Consider the following 12841-nt stretch of genomic DNA (forward strand, 5'->3'; position numbering starts at 1 on the left):
TCCCGTTGATTATCATTGTTCCTCCATGTTTCTGTGATGCCTATTATATCCATAGCCACTTTTAATACCAGGCACTCAAGTTCATCCATCTTAGTATTTAGATTTCTAGCATTTGTATACAAGCATTTATTAAAATTTGTCAATATTTAGTTGTGTCCCTTCATGTGATGTAATTGAATGGGACTGTTTCTCTTCAGTTGCTATCTCATAGACTTTAAGGTCAAAAGGGACCATCATGATCATCTAGTCTGACCTCCTGCACATTGCAGGCCACAGAACCTCACCCATCCACTCCTGTAATAGAGCCATAACCTCTGGCTGAGTTACTGAAATCCTCAAATCATGACTTCAGGTTACAGAGAATCCACCATTTACACTAGTATAAACCTGCAATCATGCTGCAGAGGAAAGTGAAAAAAACCCAGACTCTCTGGCAATCTGACCTGGGGGAAAATTCCTTCCTGACCCCAAATATGGTGATCAGTTAGACCCTGAGCATGTGGGCAAGACCTGCCAGGCAGATACCTGGGAAATAATTCTCTGTAGTAACGTAGAGTAACTGTATTCTAGTTATATTAGAGAAGGCAAGACACACTTCTTCAAACTTGCCTTCTCTAATATAAACACATAGTAACTTGTGGATAATACCCCTCAAAACCTCTACGTGGCTTCCTCCACGTCCCTGTTATAAACCCCTCGCACCTAAGGACTCCTTCCCATCTGTCATTTGATCATTCCCAGTGCCGGATGGTCTGAGACCCCAGTCCTCCTGCTTTTGGATGCCGTGGTCAGCCTTACCTTGAGGGATGACTCCATGGTTTTCGTATTGGTCCAGTCTCCGGATCAAAGGATTCTGGCAGCCATACAAGGCACGAATGAGGCAGGTGGCACTGGCTCGGTAAGGGGCCCGAAGAGGTTTGAAGAATTGATCATACTCTGGCTCTGAGAGTGGTGTTCCAGTTAGCAGTGGGCCCTCATCCTGAAGGTGGGCAGCAGAACACCAGCTTGAGAGTACTGCAAAAGAGGAGCAGGAAGGAAGTGAAATGCTGCAGACGATAGACACTGGGGAAAGAATTGCAGGGCTGTAGATGTGGGTATAACCCTTCTCTTGGGTATGGAGTCCAGAATTGTGGAAGTGACAATTTTTTGAAAACATGGTGCAGAACTGAAGGGTGACCTCCTGGCCTAACCCTTTGGGAGGAACCCCATCCCCTGGGGATTGGGTCCATAGCTGTGCAAGTGCCCCCTTTTCTTGTGAATGGCGTCCTGAATTATGAGGGAGACCTCTTCTCACCTTTCTTGGGAATGATGGTTGTGACTCCCTGTTTTGGGAGTGGGGCCCTGAATTGTGCTGTTAACTCTCTCCTCCACCTCCCACCCCTTTTCCCTGGGAAGGGAATTGTGGGATATTGTTTTCTTTCAAGAATTTGTTCTATAAATCCCCATTCTTGGCAAATGGATCCAGAACCTTCTAGAAATCAGTGGCAGTTGGATTTATGTGCATGCTTTCTCAGGCAGTCAAACATTTAATGAACCTGTATATAACATTAAAAAACTTGGAGCTATGCACACACACAGACTGCTTTTAAAGAATGTTATTAAGGTTCTTCTAGTCTCCTCATCTGGGCTTGCTGTCGAATCTTGGTCTTCCCACCTAGTATCTCCTATGCCTCTTCCATGCCCTGCGCCTAGTCCCAGGTAGGTAGGCCAATCTACCGCTCTTCTCGGCTCCTCCGAATTCAGTGTTCCCCATCTCCTCCGAGCCAACTAGCTCCTGGTCTTCCCCCTGTTTCCCTGTACTGCTCCCAGTCCCGGTCTCTTTGCTCGAGCAATCCCAGTTTATCTTCTCCCTGCCTCCAGACTGTCTCACTAGACTGCTTGTCCCAAACTACTCCTTTCCCTTTTCTGGGGTCTGACTTTTGTCCACTGTGCATTCTAATCAGACGGCTTCATCCTCTGCATGGCTTGGACACCTGCAGGGTGGGTGTGTGTGTGTGAGTGAGTGATAACACAGGAGAGACAGGCTCCTTATGCTCCAATCCAGTGCTCTGCCTCACCCTAGCCTGCACCCTAGCTGGGAGCAGCCATTCCAAGGAAAGTTTGGCTTCACCCTTGTTGACCTGGGCTGGAGGGAGCATACTCAGACCCCCGGTGGTGATAGCATATATGCAGCCAGCTCATGTGTAGGAGCTGGGCGGGGATGGTGCATGTGGTTAGCACTATGAACTATGAGAGTCTTGAGCGTGTTCTGTGAAGACAGAATCTTTGGAGATTTTAGTTGCTGAAATCCAAGAAGTCTCTGCCAAGCCTGTGTGAACAGATTTTTTCAGGGTTTTTTAACTTGGCCATATTTGAGTGGGTTATCACAGTCACGCTGGAACATTTTTAATAGTGGGGGTGCAGAAAGCCACCCCCCTAACCCCGTCCACCCCCACCCGAGCTGAGGCCGGCATCCGGGACACTGGGGGTGCACAGCCCCCACCCCCCTAGTTCCTGCGCCTATGTTGTCACAGGGATGGCAAAGGTACATCCCTGACACAAAGGCTAGCACCCAGCCAATTTCCAGACTGTGCTCCAAAGCACAGGAGCACTAGAGCTTTCCAAAGAAAAGGTTACATGTATTGTTCCCTTAGCCCTGTTCTCAGAAACAGCTGAACCACTTTGGTGGAAATAAATACATAAATAAAAGTTCAGGCTGAGGCAGGCACCCAGCATGGAACATTTCAGCTGAAACCATTAAAGTCTGGCAAAGTTATCAGCACCTGGAAGCAGGGTCCTGTAATGGGAAGCATCTGGCCCTGCCTGTAATCTGTAGTTCAGCCACTTGCAGTTGTAGGATACTGTTCTGACTAATTGCTGTGGCTAAACCTTTTCAGCTCTCTGGTCTGCTTCCCAGCTACTGCGCAGAGTTCAATTCCTTTATATAGGAGAACTGGTAATGTTTTTCTGTCTTATCCTGGTCCCTTCAGTGTTGGTTGTTGTGGCAGACTGGGGGGAAAAAAGCCAGGCTTCGGGTGTTTCTCTAGTTGTGGCTAGAAGATGTGTGTTCAAAGTCAACAAGTGGGCAGGTTAAAGCATTTGGAAGAAAGGGACTCGAGGAGGCAGTGCTCTGTACAGCCAAGATTTAAATGACAGTTACTGATATGTAAACCCGTCCCCTCCTTCCTAGTTCTGAGGTGCCAAGCCTCCTGATTTGCAATGAGCGAAGATGGGGAACAGGCGACTCTCCTGTCCCCTATCGCAAGTCAGTGTCAGGGATGGATGATGATGAGAAGTTTTCCTACTCACCAGAAACAATCAGGAAGTTCCATGCTGGTATCTGACATATCATCTTTCTTGTATTGTATGTGGGTGGGGTGGGAGGTGTTAGATACCATGGAGGGAGTTCTGGGTTCCTTGCCTATCCTTCACTTTATTCCTTTTTCCCGTTGCTGTTTTTACCTGAGGTGGGTCAGGAGGAGAAGGCGGGGAACTCTCTGAGTGGGGTTATTGCTGCAGACCAGTTCACAATAGCAACTCGATGACATCACAAACTTGGTGACATCACAAACTATCTCCTCTCCCTTTTGCCAATGCACCATTTTGCCTGTCTGCCTTTTCTCGCATTCATTTCCTCCCTGCTCTACATCTCTTTTATGACTGCTGGTGCTACGTTATTGTAGAGCCTTCTGTGAATCCAGGGGCTGTGCACTGGCTTGTTTGGCTTTAGGAGTGCTGAGTTGCCCATACTGGCTTGTTGTATGATTTCTTATAAGCACCCGCATGCACTATTTAGTTATTGTACAGTCACTAACTTTTTCTCTGGCCCAATTCATATTTAATTATTCAGTTATTTAATTAAAGTGCAACAACTTCAGTAGACGAGATTGAAGGAGACACTCATTAGACTATCCTAAAATCCTGAAACAGTGGTTAGGGCACTCATCTGACAGATGCCTGTTCAAATCCCTTCTCATCAGGCAGAGGGAGGACTTGAACTGATGGTTTCCCACATCATGGGTGAGTGCGCTGATCACTGGGCTAAAAGTTATAATGGGGAGGGGGCATGCAGATGCTTTGTGTGGTGTTAAGCGGCCTCTGAGCATACTTACTGGATTAGGCTTTCACAGATGACTTAGGCAGATGAATGCTTATTTTCCCCAGATAATGGATTGTTCTGGGACTCGGGTGGAAGATGGCCATCCAGATGCCTAGTGTAGGACAACAGTGCAGGTGCTCTCATACGTGCCTAGCAAGTGCAACTGAAGTGCTGAGCAAGTTTAGGTGCCTATAGGGTTAGACAGCAGCCAAGTGAGAGTTTTGCGGATTGCAGTGGCATCTGAAAATGGGACTTAAGTACCTTTGTGGATTCCATCCCAATGCACAATTTTGGGGTTCTTCCTCCCATTCAGAAAGAATCAGTCTATAAAATTAAATTACATTCCGTGCATTTTTGTAATGTTAATACTCAGAATGTTGGAAAGAGGAAATAACCAAATTGGGTGGTGGTTTTCACTCCACCTGTATTTTCTTTTTCTTATGTTTTTATTCTGCAGCCTTGGGATCCATTCCTTGCTTCAGAACTGTGCATCCGAATCTCAACTTTCATTTTAAATGTTTCTATCTCTGATGGTCATAAAGAAAACCTTGAAAATTAGTATAGTCAATTCAGCATTGTCTTCCTAAGTCTGCAGAAGCATGAAACAATAGCCAAGGAGTTTAACTGCTGCCCTCATCTCAAATTGTTAACACTGACAATTTGAGTGGCAAACTAAATGTGAAAAATGTTAACTATTCCATTGCTATTTGTTTAAGCAGAAACAACCAGTTAATGTGTTTATTCCACATTCCAAAGTTTCTTCCCAGGTGAGGAACATATCAATGTAAATAATAAAGGGGCTACTGTACTCATTGTATTATTCATTTTCAAATTTAATTCTTAAAATAACTGGTGGCTTTTTACATGAAGTTGCTACAGGATTTCCAATCTGCTGTGTCAATGTTGTAGACAAAATTTAGGTCCAGCTTGTTACAGAATGCATGGGGCTTTGATTATTTTAATTTGGAAAGAAGGTCTAGCCCCTGAAGTGAGGGATGGGGGACAGTCTACCCAGGGAAAAAAGCCCATTAGAACTCCTTGGTTCTCTACCAGATAAGCAGAAGAGGACTGAAGGAGGAGGAACACTTGATGACTTACAGGGAATGAAACTAGTGGGGAGAGGAGTGGTTACAATAGGAATGTCTGAAGGGGAACCTAGGTTACCACGTTCCTCCCCTGCCCCCTTGCAAAATCGGCCAAGAGCAGGATTTTTGAGGAAAGGCAAGTAATGGACTTTGTCCCCTTGAGTACATCTATACTGTAGGCTAGGGACATGTGATCCACGTTGTTGCCCAAATCCACGCACAAAACCCTTAAACATGCCCTCCTGAGTGTCTTGTACCTGTGCTCAGCTTGGGGTATGGGCTGTTGCGCTTTGGGCTGTGCTCCTACCTGCCCACTTTGTAGGGTGGAGGAACCTAAAGCATGTGTTGCTGAGCAAGTGTTTCAACAGAATACCCTTCAAAATAGAGGCTGCATACCCATTCTCTTGCCAGTTTCACCTCATTCCCTTTGTGTTCCTCATTCCAGTTCCTGCACACATATTGGTGAACTTGGGCTCTGGGATTAAACTGTTAGGAAGCATGGTTTATTTGTGGGAAATCCTTGTGGTGTGTGTTTTTTTTGTTTTGTTTTTTAGGCTTCCTCTCTCTCACAAGCACAGGGAATTATTCATGTCTCATTTCTCTTTTTATTCCAGCAAGTGACAGAGTCGTGAGTAAAATTAAGAAGGGCATTCGTCTTCAGGAAGGTCCCGGGAAAATGAAAACACGTAATGCATTGTCGAGAAGATTTAAAGGGAATATTTCCAAGAGTCCTGACCAAACAGAGGCTTGTGAGGGTCAGGAGAAGTCAGAAAATGAAATGAGAAAATCCCCTTCCCAGGAAGCAAGTGTCAGGCAACCTGAAGATGATGATCATACTGAAGATAAACCAAACACATCTGATTGTGAGAATGACTCTGTTTTGAGCCCAGGCCTAGTTGAGCAAGAGACAGCGCACATGGAAGAAAAACCCTATCAGTGTTCTGAATGTGGGAAAAGCTTCAGTCGAAACTCCTACCTTACTCAGCATCAGAGAATCCATGTGGCAGAGAAACCCTTTGGTTGTGGTGAATGTTTGAAAAGCTTCACTCGGAATTCAGACCTGGTTAAACACCAGCGAATCCACACAGGAGAGAAGCCTTATCAATGCAACGAGTGTGAGAAAACCTTCAGTCAGCGGTCAAATGTTATCAGACACCAGAGAACCCACACGGGTGAAAAACACTACAAATGTAAAGAATGCGGGAAGAGCTTCAGTCAGAATTCGCACCTCATCGTACACCAAAGAAGCCACAAGGGCGAGAAGCCCTACCGTTGTACTAGATGTGAGAAAAGCTTCAGTGATTGCTCATCGCTTATTATACACAGGAGAATCCACACAGGGGAGAAACCCCATCAATGTAAAGAATGTGGGAAAAGGTTCCGTGACAGCTCCGCCATCATCCGACACCAGCGAATCCACACGGGAGAGAAACCCTACAAATGTGGTGATTGTGGAAAGAGCTTCCGACAGAGCTCATCACTTATTACCCACAGAAGAACCCACACAGGAGAAAAGCCCTACAAATGTTCAGTGTGTGATAAAAGCTTCAGTCAGAGCTCGGCACTTGCGACTCATCACCGAATCCATACAGGAGAAAATCCCTATCGATGTTCTGAATGTGGGAAAACCCGGAGTGAGCGCGCTGCACTTATTTCACATCGGAGTGTCCACACACACGGAAAACCTTACAAGTGTGCTGAATGTGGAGAAAGCTTTAGACGGAGCACAGCACTTAATGTCCATCTGAGAATCCACAGAGGGGAGAGACCATATACATGTGATGAATGTGGGAGAACCTTCAGACAGAGCTCAGCTCTTGATGTGCATTCGCGAATCCACACAGGAGCAAGACCCTATAAATGTAGTGAATGTGGAAAAAACTTCAGACAGAGCTCAGCACTTAAAGTGCATTTAAGAATCCACACAGGAAAGAAACCCTATAAATGTATTGCATGTAGGAAAAGTCTCAGTTTGCGTTCACATCTAGTATAGCAGGGGTGTCCAAACCATGGCTCGTGAACTGCATGCGGCTCTTTTACAGTTAAAGTGCAGCTCGCAGATCCCCCTCTCCCCATTCTCCACCTACCAGACTGGGGTGGGGGAAGCTCGAGACCTCGTCTTGCAGCGGGGTAGTGGGGTAGGGCCTTCTTCCCAGTGGGGAGGGGGTCTCAGGGCTTCAGCCCTGTGGGGCATGCCTGCTGGGGTTTAGGGCTTCAGCAGGAGTGGGGTTGAAGCCCCAAGCCCCGTAAGGCGCCTCCCGTGGGGCTGAAGCCCAGAGCCCCAGCAAGTGTGTCCCGGCTCTCAAACTTCTGAAGATTGTCAAATGTGGCTCAGAGGGTCAAAGTAAGTTTGGCCACCCCTGTAGTATAGGATTAGAGTGGTCATATGGAATAGAAAGCAGTAGCAGACATTGGTCATTTGGGGTATATATAAAGGAGCCTAAGTTTCAGTTTTAGGCACCATTGCAATCCACAAAACCCCCAGTAAGCTGCTGCTTAACTCTGCAGGCACCTAATTCATTTGGCACCTAAATTTTCACTGTAATCATCTCCTAGTCACGTAAGTGTTGGCCTCTGGGCATGCACCCTGCCACCTTACTGTAAGCATCTGGACACTTGAGCACCAGCATGATGCTCAGACCAGGGGAAGTTGGGTGATCCTCCTACCTAGCCTGCAGAGCCCAGGCCAGTAGGCATGTTCTGAGTACACCTAGCAGATTCGGGCTACATTCAAAATCCTGATGGAGGAGGAGGAGCCTCCTCCCTCATAACTTTTAGCCTAGTGGTTAAAATGCTTACCCAGGAACAAGTGGAACAGCTTCAACATGAGAGATTGAGGAAGCCCCACATCAGAATTAGGGGTGTACAATATTAAACTGTTAACCGGTAAGCATTAGTCTTACCAGTTAACCCACCCTAACCGTTACCCCAGCTGCAGCCCCAGGCCAGCGTGAGAGGCCCCAGCCCAGCCACACTCCCTTTAATCAGTTAACTGATTTAAATGATATACTTTTGATCGTTTAAACGGTTAAGTTTTTAAACAATATTTACATCCCTAATCAGAATATCCCATAGCCCAGTGGTTTGGGCATTTCCCTCAGAGATAGGAGATCCCTGTTCAAATACCTTTTTCCCTTCAGGCAGAGGAGGGGAATTGAACTGGGCATGAGTGTTGAGAAACAGAGTGGAAAAGACCTGGCTGTTGGACTGATCATTTTGATATCGGAGAGAGGCGGTTGATGCTAGAAAATTGGGGTATTCTGGAAAGAATGAGTGAATTACTTGTGGGGAGCTGAGTGCTGGTGGAGTGGGTTGTTTTACAGATTGTGCAGAGGAGGTGTAATGTGGATCTGAGGGATGGGGTGTTGGGTGCTGGATAATTTGGGGATTAGGGGTGGGAATTTGTGGTAGAATAGAAAGGGAGATTTTTTTAGATTTTATCTTATTTTCTTTATGTACAAGAAAGTTAAAATAATAACGTCCGGATTGGTTCTCAGCCAGACCTTCAGTTTATTACAAATTGTAAGCGGTCCTGGGGATGTCATCTCTTTTTAAACTGTGGATGGCAAAGTAATGTGTTTTTGGAGACTCTCACCTCATAACTTCACCAGGTTTTAGACAAGGGATTTGGGCTATTTCCTTTCTTTGATCTTAAAGATCTGCAGTTCTGTCTCTTTTCTTCCTCTTTCCAAGAGATTTATGGTAGGACTTCAGAGTTATGAACTGACCAGTCAACAACACACCTCATTTGGAACCAGAAGTACACAATCAGGCAGCAGTGGGTGGGGGAAGCAAGTACAGTACTGTGTTAAACGTAAACTATTAAAAGAAGGAAACAGCATTTTTCTTCTGCATAGTAAAGCTTCAAAGCTGTATTAAGTCAATGTGAAGTTGTAAACTTTTGAAAGAACAACCATAATGTTTTGTTCAGAGTTACGGACAACCTCCATTCCCAAAGTGTTCATAACTGTGATGTTCTACTGTATTCAGTTCAAAGGACTCTTACCTCCATAAGCAAATATCAGGAGATACACTCAAGTCAGAAGTGAAGTGGCTGCTCTCAAAGAGGATGGATACATAGCACTCACTGTGAAAGTGTTTATCTCCATCTTTTCCTCCCTGGCAGCATCTCTAGAATTTGTCTCTTCTCATTGAAACACCTTTAGCGTGTAGAGTGGGAGACTAACAAAACCTGGGCAATAATGTAACCTCATTTAAACAAAATAAAAGAAGCTTTTGGCTGTCCTGGCTAGACCCATTTCACATTTTGGGTTCCCATGGAAGCCCGAGAGTGTTTCCAGTTTTCTAGTCCTTTTGGTAATGTGATACTTTTGTTCCTTCTTTAACTAATTAATGCTAGTAAAATATTTGTAACATATAAAGCACCGCATAATTGCTAGCAATAATTACTTTTACTATTTTAATGTTTCCATATTACATAAAATCTCTCTATATTGTATATTACTATTATTGTTGCACTTATTACTGTCAACAGTATTTCCATATTATATAAAACTTCTTTTTTTCCCTATTGTCCCATCTTCTGTTCTTGAATGTATTTCAGGTGGGGCAAAATCCTGGCCTCATTGAGGTCAGTGGCAAAACTCACATTGACTTCAGAGGGCCAGGAATTCATCCCTGGAGTATTTCATAAAATTTTATATAAAGAGATAAGTAGTCCTATATGAGGAGGTTTTATTTTTTTGGAATGGGAGATTCAGTTGCTTGGAGAGGTCTAGCATGTGCTGAATTCTGCCTCGTGTAATTTTATTCATGAATGATATGTCACCATATCTGAACAAAGGCAACACAAACAGAAAATGTTTAAAGCAAGGCAGTGGAAGAATCAGAGGAGCTTTCCACATGAAAAGAGGTTTAAAGGGCCAGGACTGTTAAGTTTGAGAAGAGAGAGAGAGAATACAATAGAATTTTATAAAATGTGAAGGCTCCCACTTATTTGTCCCTTAATACAAGAACAAGGGAGCATTCAGTGAAGTTAAAAGGCAGCAAATTTAAAATGGATACAAGTAATTTTTAAGGCAATGTATAATCTGTGGCATTCACAGCTAAAGAATAACCATTGTATCAAAGAGTTTAGTACAGGGGTCGGCAACCTCTGGCATGTGGCTCGTCAGGGCAAGCCAAGCACCCTGGCGGGCCGGGCCAGTTTGTTTACCTGCCGCGTCAGCAGGTTCGGTGGATCGTGGCTCCCACTGGCTGCGGTTTGCCGCTCCAGGCCAATAGGGGTGGTGGGAAGCCCCAGCAGGGTGCTTACCTTGCCGAGCTGCGTGCCAGAGGTTGCTGACCTCTGGCTTAGTAAATGTAAAAAAAGGAGGGGGGAGAAAGATTAGGCATTTGTGAATGAAAACAGCATTTGGGAGTATAAAAACCAGCTGGTGTAGGGAAAAAAATCTTCCCCGTGGTATGCTACTGCACAGTTAGATGGATTGTATGTTTCAGAACTTCCGCTTGAGCATCTGCACACATCCTGCTCTGTAGTTATCAGACCCAGGGCTTTAGAGCAGAGCCCATTGCTGGAGCGCGGAGCAGTGGAGCTGCAGGTTTTTGCCTGGAGCGGAGCTGGAGCACCGCTCCAAAGCCCCGATTCAGACCAATTCTAGTAATAAATCCTTTATTGGTATCCAAAATACTGAAGCATCCTAATTGCATTATGAGCTCCCTCCAAGGAACACCACCCATAGCCAGGACCAATAAGTTCCTATTGTCTAGCCTGAACAAAACAATTTTGGTATACTCCCTTGAGCCATCAGTTTACCCATAAACAAATCTAGCGTTCTCCCTTAAACCATTGTTGTTTCCTTACAAAACCCCCTACCCATGCTCAAGTAAGTGTTCTGATGCCTGGATCCAACCTCTGCATCAGTTCCATTGGAACATCATCTTCTTCTGACTGATTGTGCTGGGGGCTCTGCCTGTCTCCAGCACTCTGGACCTTCAGCTACCACCACCACTTGGGACCCCTGATCAATTCAAGCTTCAGGGAGTGGTGAGAAACCATCTCTCTCTCTCTCTCTCTCTCTCTCTCTCTCTAGGTATAGCCTTCTGACCCTGACTTGCGTGATCAGTTATTTCTGAACCTGACTTTTATAATCAAATTTGTTAGATTTAATATTATAACTGTTTTGCTTGTTTGGCTCCCCTATGGTTATTACCTGGCAATAAATAACTTTCATGGTTAAGCTGGGTTGCTTCTCTCTGTCTCTCTCTCTCTCTCCCCGCCCCCCCCCCGCCCCCAGGGGTGTGTTTTTTGGCTTCCTCATTCGCTCTGCAGCAACACTCCTCGTACCTAAGCTAAAGATCCCTGCAGCATCCAAAAATCCTGTGGGGTTTACTCATCAAGTGGGTTACTACCAGAACAATTGTAATGTAAAAGTGGCGATACGGACATGTTGAATCTGGGACCTATGAGGGTGGCAGCTTGGAAGTGCCGCTCGAACCAGGCTGCTCAGACATACTCTATTCCAGTGCGGTGCCCATAGCCTATGAGGGTGACAGCTTGGAGGTGCTGTTTGACCGAGCCTGCTGAATCCAAGGGCCTGTTAGGGTGACAGCTTGGAAATGCTGCTCAACCCAGCCTACTGAGTCCAGGGACATATAAGGGGTCGGCTTGGGAGTGCTGATTAACCCAGTCCTCTCAGACATGCTCTGTTAATGTGTGTGTTCGGCTGATTCTGGGGCTGGAAGAACCCAGCCCTGGGGAGCGTAGGTCCTGAAGGATAGCTCCATTGGGAGGGAACTTGCAGCAGGGAGAAAGAGAGCTCTGTATGAGAACACAAGTAGTACAGTAATTGAATTACAGAACCCCTCCCCTCCAAAGAGTAACCCTAATAAATGAGCATACCCCAAAGTAACTGGCAAATCTGGTAACACTGTTGTAGCTGGGATATCAGACTAAATAGATTCATTAGTCTGTTCTAGTGCTCCTTGCAACGGAGACAGAAATCTGTATACTTTATTAGGTATGTCTACTCAGACCAAGGAAGTGAGCCTCACCGCTTAAGTCAGGCTATCAGCGTTCACACTGGCACTCTAAAAATAGCTCTGTAAACAGCGATTTGAAATTACAGCTTGGGTTCTGAAGCACAGGAAAGGTGGGTAGGCCTCACAGCCTCATCTACACAGCCAGCCTGAGTCTCTTGACTGGGCTGGGAGGCTCACTTCAGCAGGTTTGGGGACATACCCAAAGAGTATGTCTACACTGTAATGCACGCCCAGGCTCAAGCCTAACCCCCTTTGCATCTACACTACAATTTGTGCTAACCCAGGGCTCAGATCCAAGGCCCCAGGACCCTGCAGAGCTGGAAGGTCTGAGCTTGAGTTAAACTGGAACCCAGGGTCTGAGCTCTATTGCTTTGCAGTGTAGATGCAGCCCTTCCCCAGCCAGCATTAAACTACTATCAGACAAATGTTAGACCCTTAATTCAGATCCTAGGAGTCAGCTGGAAGTATTCCACAATTCCATAGGACAACTGCCTTAGTTCTCTCTAGCTCAGTGGTTCTCGAACTTCATTGCCCCACAGCCCCCTTCTCACAACAAAAATTACTACATGATCCCAGGCAGGACCAAAGCCTCAGACCACCTGAGCACCACCACTGGGGGGAGGGAGCAAAGCTGAACCTCAGGGCTTCAGTCCCAGGCAGGGGGCCTGTAATCTGA

At 45.7% G+C, this 12841-nt stretch overlaps 1 protein-coding gene across 1 annotated transcript in view; it reads left to right on the forward strand.

The window, feature by feature from the left end:
- Nucleotides 1–11363, forward strand: part of LOC128840593 (zinc finger protein 883-like) — a 32143-nt gene extending 20780 nt beyond the window's left edge. The window contains exon 6 of the mRNA XM_054034813.1: nucleotides 6149–11363. Coding sequence (XP_053890788.1) covers nucleotides 6149–7156 — 1008 coding nt within the window. The 3' untranslated portion in view covers nucleotides 7157–11363. The remainder of the gene's footprint in view (nucleotides 1–6148) is intronic.
- Nucleotides 11364–12841: the final 1478 nt, after the last annotated feature.

This window comes from Malaclemys terrapin, chromosome 1 (genome assembly GCF_027887155.1).
Source record: "Malaclemys terrapin pileata isolate rMalTer1 chromosome 1, rMalTer1.hap1, whole genome shotgun sequence".
NCBI lineage: Eukaryota > Metazoa > Chordata > Testudines > Emydidae > Malaclemys > Malaclemys terrapin.